At 50.4% G+C, this 14690-nt stretch overlaps 1 protein-coding gene across 1 annotated transcript in view; it reads right to left on the bottom strand.

The window, feature by feature from the left end:
* The window catches only part of pio (zona pellucida domain-containing protein piopio), a 113689-nt gene that overhangs the window by 79825 nt on the left and 19174 nt on the right, over positions 1-14690 (bottom strand). The window contains exon 2 of the mRNA XM_077627991.1: positions 7427-7468. Within this exon, the coding sequence (XP_077484117.1) occupies positions 7427-7459 (33 nt within the window). The 5' untranslated portion in view covers positions 7460-7468. The remainder of the gene's footprint in view (positions 1-7426; positions 7469-14690) is intronic.

Genomic DNA, 14690 nt, shown 5'->3' with positions numbered 1-14690 from the left:
CCGTTTCTGTCGATGAGCAGTGCGTTAGGTTCCTTCTCATCGAGAATGATCCTTCACCTAATGTGAAATGCGCCTTGGTAGTTCTCCCTGATCTGTCACTTTCTGTTTTCTTGAATGGAGTGAAGCTTCTGTCGCTTCCTTCAGGCAGGATTCTGCCAGCTCAAGTATGCGACACCTCCAGCCTGTCCTTGCTGCTAGAAGAACTCGAGATAGGCTTGCATAATATACCTGAGGTGACGAAAGAGTCGAAACATACTAAAGTATTGCAGTTTGTCGGTTCACTGCTTGCAGACCTCATTGAGGACAGTGATACGACGAAAGAACAGTCTTCTTTGCTGAAATTTCTGGTTGAGCAGATAGAGCTTCTCCTCGCGAAACAGCATGTGTATAGCGCAGAGCTGCTGGTATTCGCCAGTATTTTGAATTCAATTTCTCCTCACGCATATCACTTCACAAGAGCTGCATCAAGAATCATTCTGCCCCATCCTTCCACACTGCGCCGTGTTTGCTCAAATTACAAAGCTGACCCTCTTGTGGAGCAAAATCAACCGCACTGTCTCTCCTACATCCGAGAACGAGTCAAATCAATGAAAGACCACGAGAAGACAGTGACCCTGATGATCGATGAGATCCACATAAAACCATACTTCGACTACAAAGGGGGCACAATAGTAGGATCGTCGGTTCATTCAACGGAACCAGCAACAACAGCCCATGTGTTCATGGTACAATCACTCCTTTCTGCAAACAAGGACGTCATTCACATATTACCTGTGAGCAAACTGAGCGCAGAAATTTTGCACGAGCATGCTAAGAACATAATCATTAATGTTGAGAAAATGGGGCTCAAAATTATCGCTGTGATAACGGACAACAATGCTCTGAACCGCAAGATGATGTCGTTATTTGCTACAAGTCCTCAGGTGAGCATTGTCTATCCCCATCCAGCCGATAACGCTCGCCCTCTTTTCTACGTGGTCGATCCTGTGCATCTCTTGAAGTGCATTAGGAACAATTGGATTAACCAGAAAAACCCTGGAACATGCCTCTATTTCCCTGAAATGGACTTGAGTGGAGCAATGCCCGAAGGGCCTCCTCGTATGAAAGCTGCTTCTTTCGCAGCTGTGCGGCAGCTTTATTCTTCAGAGAAGACGTCGCTTGTGAAGGCTGCTTACAGACTGAACGCAAAAGCCGTGAATCCAACCTCAATGGAGCGGCAAAATGTAAAGCTCGCTCTCGACGTCATTAATCAGTTTGTTTCAAATGCCCTCAGGACACATGGTTCCGCGTTCAAGATTCCTCAAGCTGAGTCGACTGCTCTTTTCATTGACGTTATCCTCACATGGTGGCAAATAGTCAATGTTAAGACCCCTTGCAAAGGCCAGAGGCTAAGGGACAGCATGCAAGACCCTGTAAGGTCTGTTGATGACACACAGTTAGCTTTCCTGAGCGGCGTTGTGGACTGGTTGGACGCTTGGGCAAGAATAAACATCACCAGTGGCTCGCTGACGAAAGAGACTCACAGTGCTTTGCGACTGACATGCTATTCTCTGGTAGAACTCTCGCGCTACTGCTTAGAAGAACTTCACTTCAAGTACGTACTGCTGGGCAAATTTCAGACGGATGCGCTAGAAGACCGGTTCGGCCGTTACCGCCAGCTGGCAGGATCACAGTACCACATTTCCGTGCGTCAGCTCTACGAATGTGAGAAGAAGCTTCGTCTTCAAAAACTTTTGACATTTCCACGCGAGGAAACAGAGTTTGAAGACGTAAGTGAGGATCTTGTCCCATGCAACTTTTCTGTGGCTGTCAGCGACGACGATATTACACACGCCCACTCTGACATGGATGCTATTGTCTACATTGCAGGATACGCTGCTCATGCTGCTTTAAAGAAGCTTTCATGTTCTGCTTGCTTCAGCACATTGGTGATTGAAAATCGAGAGATCGAAGCGGAAAATACTGCCATGATAGCTAACCTGTCGAGAGGAGGGCTGAAGTTTCCCCAGCCATGCACAGTTCACATGGTACTGATGACTAAACTAGTTGCAGAGAAGTTGTCTTTTGGAGCAACCGCGGAAGATTTTCTCTCCTGTAGAAATCAACGTGGTGTCGTGATTTCACAGACGATTTCCCTCCTGGACGAACACGACATTGAGACATGTGAAAATGGCCACACTGCACAAACTCTCCTGCGCTTGGTAGTACGCGTTGCAACCAACGTTGTTCTAAACAACTTTTGCAAACTAAGAAATGATGCCATACAAGACAATGCGCAGCAGAAGGCCGCAGCCCGGAAAGCAGCAACGCTTAAGAAGAAGTAAGTTTTATTCCCAAGCAATAAAAATGCTTTGCGCACACTTCATTGCTGGTGTCTCGTCGTTTTTTATTGTAAGGGTCAGATTAGCTGTACAAATACTCAACAGCGCAACATTATTGTGAGTGTCATTATTGCTGTGTGTGAAAGCTTTAAGCAAAACACAATGCAGAATAAAACTAACACAATGCGCAGTAGACGGTGTTTTTTTTTTCAATGTTCACGAACTTCTACTTTAACAACTAGATATACGCATGTGCGGTCTGTGCGGATGGATTTTACCGCACGGCAGACATCATGTACGTGATAGAACCTAATAATTAGATGATTAATTGAAATTAACTAATCAATTTTTTATTATAATGACCAATAATGCGAAATTGGCGGCCGTATGCTAAATTGTTTATTATAAAAAACTGTATTAGCAGCTCGAACTTTCTTGACAATAAGGTGTTCTGCAATAAAAAAAATATATAAAGCAGATAAAATGATAGCCTAAGGCGCGCACAAACTAGCGAATTTCTTTTCTGCAGCAACGACAAAAATGAAAATGAAGGAATCACTTATAAGGCAGCTACGTACGGCAGTACCCGAATAGTGCAGACGGGCGCGGCGCGCTGAAATCGCGGAGCGCGGGGCCTGCACGGTCCCTTGGCGTGACGTCACGCGGCCGGTGGAGAGGCCTTAGCATTGAGAGGGTGTTGCAGGGATGCGCCCCGAGATGTCAGGTGGGGCTTATGCGACCAAAGTTGCTCTTCCCTAGCAACTTCTCGCGATCAATCATTACTGCCACCTGTCACGGTGGTGTGCCACCCTACGCCACATTATTTTTCGGTCACAACGGCGACGCTGGATTTTCTGGGTAAGGGTGCCTTTAACGCTATAGCTTTAATATACTCAACCATTAAAAAGCTGATTTTGTTTATTGTTGTGATTGGCCAACGGAGTTATACAGGACTCCGCGCACCGTGGCTCAGTGTTAACGACTGCTATTTTTAAAACCTGTATTATATTATAGCACATAAAGCTATAGCGTGTGACCGAGTTGTTTACTCAGGGGCAGATTTTGGGGGAGGGTGGGGGCGAACATGCTAGCCCCTGTTTTTCCGCGAAAAAGTCCTAGATATGCAAAGGCACTGCTTATTTGCAGTGTTCCTTGCTCGACCGGTAGCACGTTCAATGACGCACCTCGTAAGCCGTGGGCGTCCATGTTCGCGTGACAGACACTCGCCCGATCGCGAAGAGGTGCTTTATTGTTTTCTGCCGGGCCAGTGCTGCCTGGACTTGCACTGCGGGTGTAGACGAGCGATTGACACTCGTTGGCGTCCCCCTCAGCCGAGGAACGCACACCACGCTCGCTCTCACTTACTCATGCATACAACCGTTAGCTGAGGGGCGCGCATTCGCCGGCGTGCATTTTATATACGGTCGCATCCCGCGATATGCCGCCTTGTTTTGTGTTTAGAGTGTTGCCCGAGTCTATTTCCGCGCGATCGCAACCGGCGCGTGACGCCTCGCTTCCTCGAGGTCATGCTGGCGGAGAAATTTATGCCCCGGGTGCGGGCGCCCCCTTCCCCGTCCTCCCCCCTGGCGTCGTCTCTGGACGGCGCCCCTGCGTCGCGTGGGCGCTCCTTCTTCAGCTTCCTTCCGTTCCTCCGCGCGCTTTCGTGCCCGTCGGAATTAATTCATCGCGCGCATCTTGGCGCTCCTTACACGAGGCAAGTTTGGAAGTTGGGGAATTCGGCTGGGCGCTGACCGGCAAGAATGAAGCCGGGGTGAGGATATCCGGGCGACGACGGATTCCTGGCTGAAAAGATTCCGAGAAAGTGTTTCTGCACTCTGAAGGAAGGAAGGAATGCGGCGGGGGGTGGTGGTGCAGGCAGTCTGGCAGCTACTGGAATGCAGCTCTCAAATATGCGCCTGAATGTTTTTCAAAGATTCGATTCGAAGGGAAAGGATGTGTGGAGACTTTCACTTCTGGCTCCGAAAGAATCAGGACGGAAACAATAAACGTTCCAGATGTACGATATCCCCAATGGCATGTCGAAGGGAACGCGGCGCAGTCATCGTACTTGTCTGGTGAATTTCGCAGGCCTCTCAGTGGAAAGATTTACACTTTCAGATACTGCGTAAATAGATCAGAAATTACAGTTGCCAATTATAGACAGTGATGGGACTGCCAACAGCAAGGTAAGCGAACACAATTTTTGTTAACGTGTCGGGAAACGCAAACAGGCCTGAGACCTACGTGTGCTGTGACGGTCGATAATATGGTACTGAACAGTACGCTACGGTACGGTATGGTATACGGGACCCGACTTCGCGAAGGCCAGTGTCATGTGAGAGTACAACATACTGGAGGGCTCTTGATTAGTTTCGACCACCTGGGGATTTTTAACGTGCGTTCACCTCACCCAGCCACCAGGGAGTTTTTATATTTGCGTCACCACTGAAACGCGATCGCCAGGGCCGGGAACCGATCCCGCGACCTTCTGCTCAGCAGCCAAACGCCATAGCCACTGAGCCACCAAGGCGGGTCGTAATGCTGCGGTGCATTACTCAGATGCAAATGCGCAGTTAAGCGGGCCGTCCAATCGCCGCATGGAAGCTTTTTATCCTAGTGAAGAGTGAAAGAAACGAGTTGAAATGAGGGAGCGACCGGACCTCAAGCTAGAAAGCACGCAGAGGCTGCAAGACCAGGCATAAGCGCTCGCTTCGGCCGGCACCAACTCTTATCACCATTGCGAAAGGGACACGGACTCTTCCTGGCGTTCCCGGAACAGAAACCGGAGGCAGCACTGCGCCGTTATCTCTGCGCGCACCGCAGCAGTGTTGCAGGTCTGGCTGTCGGTCGGCTGCCCCTTACGCAATGCCCGGCCGCGCGTGAAGGGCACTCTGGATGGCCGGGCTTTGAAGACGAGCTGCTCATTTGTGATGTCTCCCAACCGGAGGTCGACTCAACGGGGACAAACGGTCGCATCGCTGCTTGCGTCTTGCGCGCGCTTGTTCAACAATAAACGCCGAAGAAAGTGCTGCATGACGTCTCAACAGGAAAAATTAGAGGAGCAAGCACTCTCGCAAAATGAATGCAATAAAAACACAAACAAATCGACGGGCGCAGTCGACCATGCGAAGGCGCTGCAGCCTTCGTCTGCATACAGGGCATGCACACGAAGGAAAGAAACAAAACTGGGACAGAGGAAAGAAAGTGTGACTTTTCTGGGAACTTCAGTCACTACGGACGAAGATCTGCTGCACTTTCTGCTCTTTTGATCGCATTTGGGGGGCAGTCGTATTTCGATCTTGCCAGGCTGCTGGCATTCTCCGCGCCGACTTGTTTAATATGTTAGGAGCGTCAGTTATACGTCCCAACAGGAACCGTTATGATTCGCACAGAATCGAAGCGCTTGATTGGGGGAAAAAATATAGTTGAAAAGGAATCCATTTTCGGGCAGCACTGAGTCAAAACACCCTTTTGCTTCGGTCACAATAGTTATGAACTCGGTGCAGAGCACGGTAATTACTTGTGGACGAGAATATATACAGCGTGCTAGCTAGAACAGCAGTCGGATTTTGTAAAGGGCGACCAAACTGACAATCACCAAGACCTAAAGGTCGGAAAGTGAGTTTTGAGAATTGGGTTTCGTGCATTTAGTCTTGCGGAACATGTACAACTTTACTCCGCGGTGTCATGTGCCGTTCGTGCATACATTTACGTCTGATCACTGCTGTTCTTCATTCGGTCTGCAGCTCTGAGCGATGTGGACGTGGAGGTCGAGGTTGCAGTGAGCTACAGGTAGGATTAGCCTTGCGTTTTTCTGCCATCAAATGGCGAGAGTTTGAGGACGCGAAGGGAATCAAGGCATGCTGCTGCTGTGTTTCGCGACACGGCACTCCCTGCAGCTCCTCACTAAGTGCGTCTGCGCTGCGTTGCTTTCTGCGCAAGGCGGCCGCACACACCCGGGGTCGAGTGTTCCCCCAAGCGTGAGACGGGCCTGAGGGGCGTTCGACACTTGGACGGCGGCTGGTCGTTCCCGATGCTGTTTAGCACTGAAACACGCCTTTCTTCTACTTCTTTCATTGCCAGCGGCTGCCAAGGTGAATGCGCCAGACGCGGCCGAGCGTGCAGAGGAGGTTGCGCCGGCGGAAGAAGCGGCTTGGATGCCCCGTTCTGACGCGGTGGCGCGCGCGTCTGCCGGAGCTGCACGTGAGTTTCTTCTATTTTTAAACCCTATTTGTACCGTCTGATTCCAGGAACTCGTGTATTGTGCACGGCAAGAAACTGATCCGTTCATGCGCCGACGCCCATCGTGCTGCGAGAGAACGTCGGTGCCCCGCATCTTACGCAGCGGTGTCAAGCATGCGGATGCGTCAGTTTTGAAGATTATGTTGACAAATGCTGTGAATTTTCATGTCGCCCGCGCTTCGCTCATTTGGGAGAAACTGGCTTAATTTTTCACTTATTGCTTACACCGATATGCCGGTACAAAGTGTCCATACTCCTGACTGGGTAGGCGAGTGAGTTTACGTTCGTCAACACAACATGAACAAAATGTCCATCGTCGAGAGCGTGAAGTGTTGTAAACGTGACTGTGATGTCAGTGTGCCAGGAGCGCACGGTGCAACTAAGCACGAAATTGCATGTCAATCAATTGCAAATCACTCAAAAGCTGTGCGTAAACATGGTCACGTACACGGGGTAGCTACTAAGCATTTTTTAAATTAAAAGCAACAACATATGTTTAACACCCACAATTGTAGCAAATGGTTGGTGTTAAGGTTCGAGGACTTAGCTATGGATCTAGAGCAAAGACCGAGTATTTGCACGCAATCTCCAACGCACGGACCGCACTAAAGGCAACAAAGCCGGCAACTCAGGCAGAAACAAACAACGTTCATTTACAGCCACTTTGGAAGACACTCTCACAAGACTGTAGCAAAAATCAGTCCACGGGCACAAAGTTGCACGCAGCGCTACTACATCGCGTAGCTTTCTTGCGACTTGGCATGTTTTACGCTCGGCATGCCCGTACTAGTCCTCCTCTCAAGCTTCTCGGGGCTTCGCTCTGACGCTAAGTGCGGTATTAACGAAGCGAAAAACGTACTCACCAATAAAAATATCACAGGTAGCCTTGGCTGCATGTCGATGGACTGAAACGAAACGAAAAGGGCAACGTTAGGAAACAGCGCACGTATACCAGACTCAAACAAGCGCCGCGCAGCCAGCTTCGAACGAAGCCGGCCAGGACAAAGGCCATCAGCGAACCGTACGTCACCGGGCGTAACGGTGGCAAGATCCGGGCCATAAAGATCGCACCGCTAGGGAGGCAGCGAACGGCGGGAAACGCAACTGCGTGCGTGATAAACGGTTCCGGAACGAGCCCTTTCTTGCTGCCTGCTTGGCCCGCTTCGTTTTGTTTGCGCTTTGGGCCGTTGCCTCCGCTGTTTCACTCCTCGTGTTTGGTCTCCCTTGGACGCACCAACAGCGTCTGGCGAGGCTGCGGGAGCATTTTCTCTGCTACATCCTTTTTACGTGGGCAAACTTTGAAACGAGTGACACTGCACTTTCTGTGATACTAACACTGCAGCTTCAATTGGGTGAAATGAACCATACTCGTATGGAATGCAGTTCTGCACAGCCGACGCTCTCTTTAAAAATGGCATTTGCATGGGTTCAGTCATAATAGCCTCGAAACTCACGGGTTATTAGGTGGCCTGAACAGTGGTCTAATTTTTTTAATGTTGTTGTTGAGTCTATTTTTCCAACAAGAAGTCAATACTGGCGGTATTTTTTTAACACAAAGTAGAACTTAACGCATAGCTAGCTGGTAAATAAAAAAAGAACTACACGTACGACCTCTGCCCACTGCACACGCTATAATGTACTAAGCGGAGAGGGGCTGCTCGCAAACCAAAGGCCACAAAAATCTCGCCTATCCCAGCATGACTGACCGACACCGCAAATGACTCGGGGAGCTCTTCGTGCATTAGTAAACGGAGGAAACGGCTTCTCAGCGAAGCTTATCGCGGCGAGTTACGACCTTTCGGCCGCTGCGATTCGCATCGCGATTTCAATGCGGCCGGAGCGCGCGGCGACATTTCTCTTGGCGCAGACGGGTCTGCGATTTGCCCCGTGGCCGATGCGGTATACCCGCTCAGACTGCTGGCTATCGCCGTCCGCTCGAATCACATCGGGGTTCACACTCGTTTCTGCCGACATTTGCAAGTCTAACCGGGCCGGTGAGCGTGCTTGTATCGTGTGTGTCCGATTCGCACGACTCCTCCGAGCGACGCACTGCGCCGGCTTCGCCTTGACACAAAACGGTCGAGCCGATCCTTTTCTCCCGGGGGGGGGGGGAAGAGGAGCTCGCCGCACAACCTTGACCCGAAGAGCCGAGCGCACCCGCCGATCTGTGCACGCGTAGACGGATGGAGCCCAAAAAGGCGCTCAGTCGGCGTTAATAATCCGTGGGAACGTCTCGCATTTCCACGAAAGGGGAATAAGGAGACGCCCTTATGCGTCAATGTCATCGTTTTTTTTTTTCCTCAAATAATGGCGCCGGCAGCTTTCTGTTAGCACACAAAGGCGCAGGCGAGCGAGAGTCTTATATCTTGTGGCGAAGAGCTGCTCCTGCATTGCTGCTAGCCTTCACCTGTCGTTAGAGGTGCTGAGCCTCCGGACAATCTCCGCACCAGTAAATCGCTTTGCAAGGAGAACTGCGAAGGCCTGTTCGAGATACCACCGCCGTGAACTGGAGATGGAAGCGTGCATTGCACAATGCTGCAAGCACGTCCTTCTAATGCAGCGAATCGTTGGGGTCGGCATCTGTGCAATACATAAGACTAGTTGAATGCCGCGTCCGGTGCAAATATTCTTTGTTGTGCTTAATGCTCCATCCTGATCACAGCGCTAACCGCAATTTGTTTCGCATTTATTCGACTCGCTAAGCACGCGAGGTCTTTTCAGTTCCTTGGGGCCTTCTGCAAACATGATTCCTTTCTAACACACATAGTTTGTCCTGTAAGTAACCAAAATTGACCTGTTTATCAATAAAAAAGAATAGCCTTAAAAGAGGTGCCCGTTGATAAATATTTGGTTTAATAAATATTTGTTTATTACTACGCTGCCTGAAGGTATTCTGCTTTCAGAAACTCGACCATGCGCACATTAAGAAAGTTGACTCCACGAACCTATCGAACTATGGCGTAGCGTGCATAATAAGGGTAAGGAATCTCTTCGGCTTCCTTGGTGCGCTCTTGCTAAGCTCCGTTCGGAGAGATGAAGAAAAGTGGCAACCGCACGTGTGCGTTTCTTCACGGCAACAAGTCAGCCATGCTGCGGGACTCATTCGTGTAGAAACTTCTCGACTGCCAACGCTGATCGCACAGTCAATGAGAGCAGCGCGCGACTTGGTGCAAGCAGGCGAGCTCCGCGTCTCGTTCAAACGACCGTAGCGGACGAGACTGCCTGCAGCGCGGTCTCAGAACCGGAGCAAGACGGTGCTGCCTCTATTCCCTTGGATGAGGCCCTCGCCGCCGAGCGCTCGGCCTTCCGTGAAGTTCAGCGGGCATTAACTCTCGCTACCTGCTTTGGTTATCTGGCTGTCTCTATCTGGTTATCGTATCTAAGCAAATCGCGTTCAATGATCGATGCGTCCCTCCTCGAAAATAGACGCGCAGCAGCCTTGATCGGTTCTTAGCTCGCGACAGGCAACAAAATGCAGCACAGCGCACGTACTACATTGGTTTGACCGCGTTTTTCACATTCGCGCTGTTTATCCTGAACAGTGAACCTAAATAGGCACAAATACCACTGTTTACGAATTCGCTTGATTTTCTTGCCACAACTTACAAATAATTTGCGGATTTTTAGGTAGTTAGAATAAAGAATAACGTATACGCTTTCGGAAAACAGCGTCGATAGAAGGAATTTATTAACTACCAAACAAAGAAAGAACAAGAAGGAAAAAGGCAATGATTCCACATGTGTGCATAAACAATTACACACAAGGTAATAAATCTACGTCCCTATTAGGGTAGCGTCTATAGTAGACGAAGTTCGCAGTTGTTGCGTTTTCCCGAGTGTTGTTGGTTTCGAATTTGCATGGATTCCTTTGTGATGCTATAAAAAAGCATCAAAAAGACGACTATCAGAAGCGAAGTATAGGCCACTTAGAAAACTGCGTTCTATCAAAGCTCGATTCAGAGACAGCTGAAGAGTGGCGCAGCAGATATGAAATGCCACAATTTTCGAAGTTACCCGTACCGTCCTCGTATTCCCCATCAGCGCTCCAAGTACAGGCGCGCGAAAAGGGCGAGGTGAGGAGGTGGGAGGAAGGGGCGCAATATACTGATCGCTCGTGGTTGACAACGGTTGATAGTAATTGTTTCGTCACTGCAAAATTCGTTTGATTCTCTCAAGGTTTTTTAACAGCTTCCGTTCGCACAGAATGTCTCTCAGAATACGACCTCTCGCGCTGTCCAACGTGGTGTACGACCATGTGCTAAATGTTTATTCTCCAGAGTTCAGTGCCTATACGGTTTAGTGATGATAACGCCTTAGACATAGCCATAATTCATCTTCAGAAACAAAGGGCGGGCCACTCCGCAACCCCGAGAGGCATCGTGAAAACAAACGAGTTTGGGCCATAGATCAGAGTCTTAATTCTTCCCGCATTAGGGCATAATTATAAATGCTCATTTGTCCAATGACCCTTGCATATCTCAGTTATCCAAAAACGTAGGTCGTACTTTGTCGAACTGCCTGCACGCGATCGGCTTAAAGGGAGAGCCTCGCCTGCCACTCATTCTCTCCGGTGCAAGCCTCTGGGGGTGACCTGGTGTATGTTTCTTCCCTCCGTGAACGGTTCTTCCGCCAGGCGACCGTGCTCCGATGACCGCCGGAGGCTTTGCACAGCGGCTGCCGTCAGCGACGTGGGCGGAGCGCGTGTGGGCCGGAGTCGACGTCACCCGGCCGTGTCTGGCGGCGGTTATGAATGCGGCGAAGGTCGCCCCTCGCCTCGAGGCGGCGTGGGTGTCCCGCGTTGCGCGCGCTCCTGTTTTGTCTACGCGAGGCCGCGCGCGCTTTCCGCGATCGCGCCCGACGCATTCTTGTCCGGTATTGCCTCCGTCCGCCGCACGATTGCCCGCTCTTTTGTGCGGTTTGCCATTCCGCAGGCTTAGAATTAAATCACATTAAATAACAACCGGAGAAAATGGAGCGACATATATTTTGCTCACAGTATGCCGCCCTCAGATAGCAAGTTCTGGTGGCGTTGAAGAGGTGGCGAGAAATCACATAACGAGGCGAGGCTTCTTAACAAGAGTGGCGGAAGTTTGCATCAAATTCTGATTAAACCTGAATTTATACTTCGGATTCATTGCCTAGTCGGAGGGTCGTCACTGAGGCTCGTTCCGGTGATCTGCAGTAGAACACTTCGAAGGTAGTCATCGGCCCAAGACGAATTAAGGTGGAACCAGTGGAAGGGTTTCGGGTGCACACTATTTAACGACAGCAAGAAAGGACTGCTCAAGAGTAGCAAAAAGGGCCCTATGAAAGAATACGATAAACTTCAAAAGGATAAGCGCGAACGCTTTTCTCCCGACCCTCAAACACCGAAGCCCAGACAACGATATGAACCAGATCAAGAGAGAAGGTGCAACTTTCCTTCGGCTCTGATCTTGGCCCGGCAATAAAACGAGGTCGTCATGAAAACACCTTTCTATCGCTATAAATTAACTCGCCCAACATCCCATCCTGTTGTACCTATCTATCCTGGCGCTGAGCTAATTTCTCCCGGTTGACCGGCACAAAAAGGTAAGTTATTCTGTTAACAGGTTACTTGCTTAGCGAGGTTATTTGCTTTACATGACCAAGTGCAGCACTCGGACGGCTTTGCAGTAACACCCACCCACAAGACACCTCTGGTCATCCCGCTCAAGTAAAATGGTGCTCCAGACACGACGTGGTCGCAAAACTCGCACCGCCATTTCTTGCAGTGTCACGTGGTCGCAAGGCGACACTGCAAACCCAAAGCACTCGCTGTCGCGCCGTTTCTTGCCGCACGCGCACTCGAAAATCACAGTCTCACATTACAATCCAAAGTCCGCTTTACTATAGTCGGATACAACTTAAGTCTGCAGTGAAGCTCCGACCGCAGTCAGGACCGGCGCATAGAATCCCTCCACGACAAAAAAGTAGTCCGTTGCAAAAACTCTAGAATTTCGATACCTGGCTTGTTTAATAAAGTCAAACATTTAAAAGGTGATTTCGTTTTTTTTTTTGTGACTGGCTAGCGGAGTAACACAGTACGCCGCGGATCGTCACCAAGTGTTAACAACTGCTGTTTTTTTTTTTAAAGTTGTATCCTACTATACCTTCCTCTCTCTTCGCGCTTCTGCCTATTTTTGCTTTCGAACAGGGGCGAAAGAAGACGCGCTCGACGAGCCACTTCCTTGGGGGCTTACCGAATGTCGTCGGCGCGTGTCCAGCGCATTCGATCTCGCCGGAAATATTTCGCGCTTGCGAGAAAATCCTCTCTGGTCACGACTCATCCGGCGTTCGCTATAATGTGCCACAGCCTTAGTCCTGCATCGAGCGCTATCCGGCCCCCGCTCTTTTTAACGGCGTTTCTACGCTGGCCAACGCCTAGGTTGCCTTAATCGCCGCCTCTTTTGACCACCGCAAGCATACAGACCCGCGGTATAAGCCAGCAGTCACGACTCCACTCCCTTCTTGCCCTCTCTCCCTGCAGATTTGCAGCATGTTATAACGCTTTTCATTAATGTTTAGCTTTTGTGTAGCTTTTACGGTGGCCTTCTCATCGGACTGGAACCGCTGTTCTTGAGCACGAAATCTACAGGCGGTCATATCGCAGCCGTTCAACCCTGCGCACCTCACTTCCACCAGGAGGCAACCACTTCTGGCCCTCTTCTTTCCCGCGATTCGCTTCGAGGCTCGAAATTTAAGCCTCGCCACTCTACTCCTTGCTTCGCAAGTATGTGGCGTAACAGCCAGCGTAAGTCCAGGCAGAGGAAGAGTGCAATACTTTTCTCGGATATGGGCCTCCAACGACAGCCATGAGGTGAGAACATTTCGCTCATTGTTTTTTTTTTTTTTTAGCCCGAGTGCTTTCGCAATGTCTGACCAAACTTGGCCTTGTCAAAAGTTGGCGGACGCAAGCACTGCCCTGGCCGCTTCACACATCGAATGTAGCAATCATTAGGTTTCAAACGGGTGAACACTTAATTTGATACCTGGAACGATAAATCGTTTCGGAATGTGAACACGCTTCAAGCGGCACCTGCGAAGTACGCGGCTCGCTGAAGGGCGTAAACTTCCAATTTCACTCCCAATACCTGGAGCAGTAAATCATTCCGACACCTTGGAAAAGAGAGGTATAATGTAAGTGCGCAACATCTTCGCTGTGTGCAGAAAACACAAAATAGACAGGGAAGGAGAGGAACCTGGAACAAAGGCCGTGAAAGCCGAACCGAGTGCGGTCGGCCTCGCGTGCGGAGACCGCGGTTCCCTCCGTCTCCTTTCGGCGCCTCTCCTTGGGGGTGAAAGGTCTCTAATTGTATTTCTCTCGGGCCGAGGCGTGATTTCGAGCCGGGCGGCTTGGAGCAGTGAGGAGAATAAAAGAAGCATCGCTCATACCACTGGTGTTGCGTTGTTGGAGCGCGATGCCGTCGGGAGCCCGAGAAAGTGACGCCATTACGAGGTACTCGCGTGAGGAAGGCCACCGTGGGCCGCTCCTCGGGTTCACCTCGGAGGCGGCCACCCTATGCGCGGATTTCTCCCGGCCGCATGAAAGAGAAAGCTCGCCGCCATGAGCGATGACTCGCCGCGTCCCTAATCATACATATCCTGTTTCGCCCGGACCGAGCGATAGCTGCTCGATGCGGCGCCGCGCGTTTTGCCTTTCGCCGCGTCATTAGCCGTGCCCAGGATTTCGGCGGGTTGCGCAAGCGCCGTGTTCTGGAACAAGCAGCGCCCTCGTTTGTCGCCCCGTAGAAGCAGGGCGCAGACTGCCGCCAGACGATTACAGCCTCGAGACGATTCGCATGTGTACCGCCTCTAATGCGGCACCCCTGCTTCCTTGAAGGCCGCTTGTTATTCGCAAATGCAGCCCACATGTAACGACGCTGGTGTTGGGAAATTGTTTTTTTTTTTTTAGAAACTAAGTGAATGATCCGAGGGACGCGTAACGTCACTTGCTATGTACCAAAATAACGCCTCTCATCGGAGCTGGCTTCCCAGAGATGTTTCTGCGCACCAACGTTTAATGACTCGCCACATACATTTCGTCGCAGTGCAGGTGTCAAGGCGCCCGATAATCTCAAAACATTGTTTATGAGAGCAGTTGAATTG

This window comes from Amblyomma americanum, chromosome 6, assembly GCF_052857255.1.
Source record: "Amblyomma americanum isolate KBUSLIRL-KWMA chromosome 6, ASM5285725v1, whole genome shotgun sequence".
Classification (NCBI taxonomy): Eukaryota; Metazoa; Arthropoda; class Arachnida; order Ixodida; family Ixodidae; genus Amblyomma; species Amblyomma americanum.
Note: the sequence above shows the minus strand (reverse complement) of the source record. Positions and strands in the feature narration are given on the sequence as shown.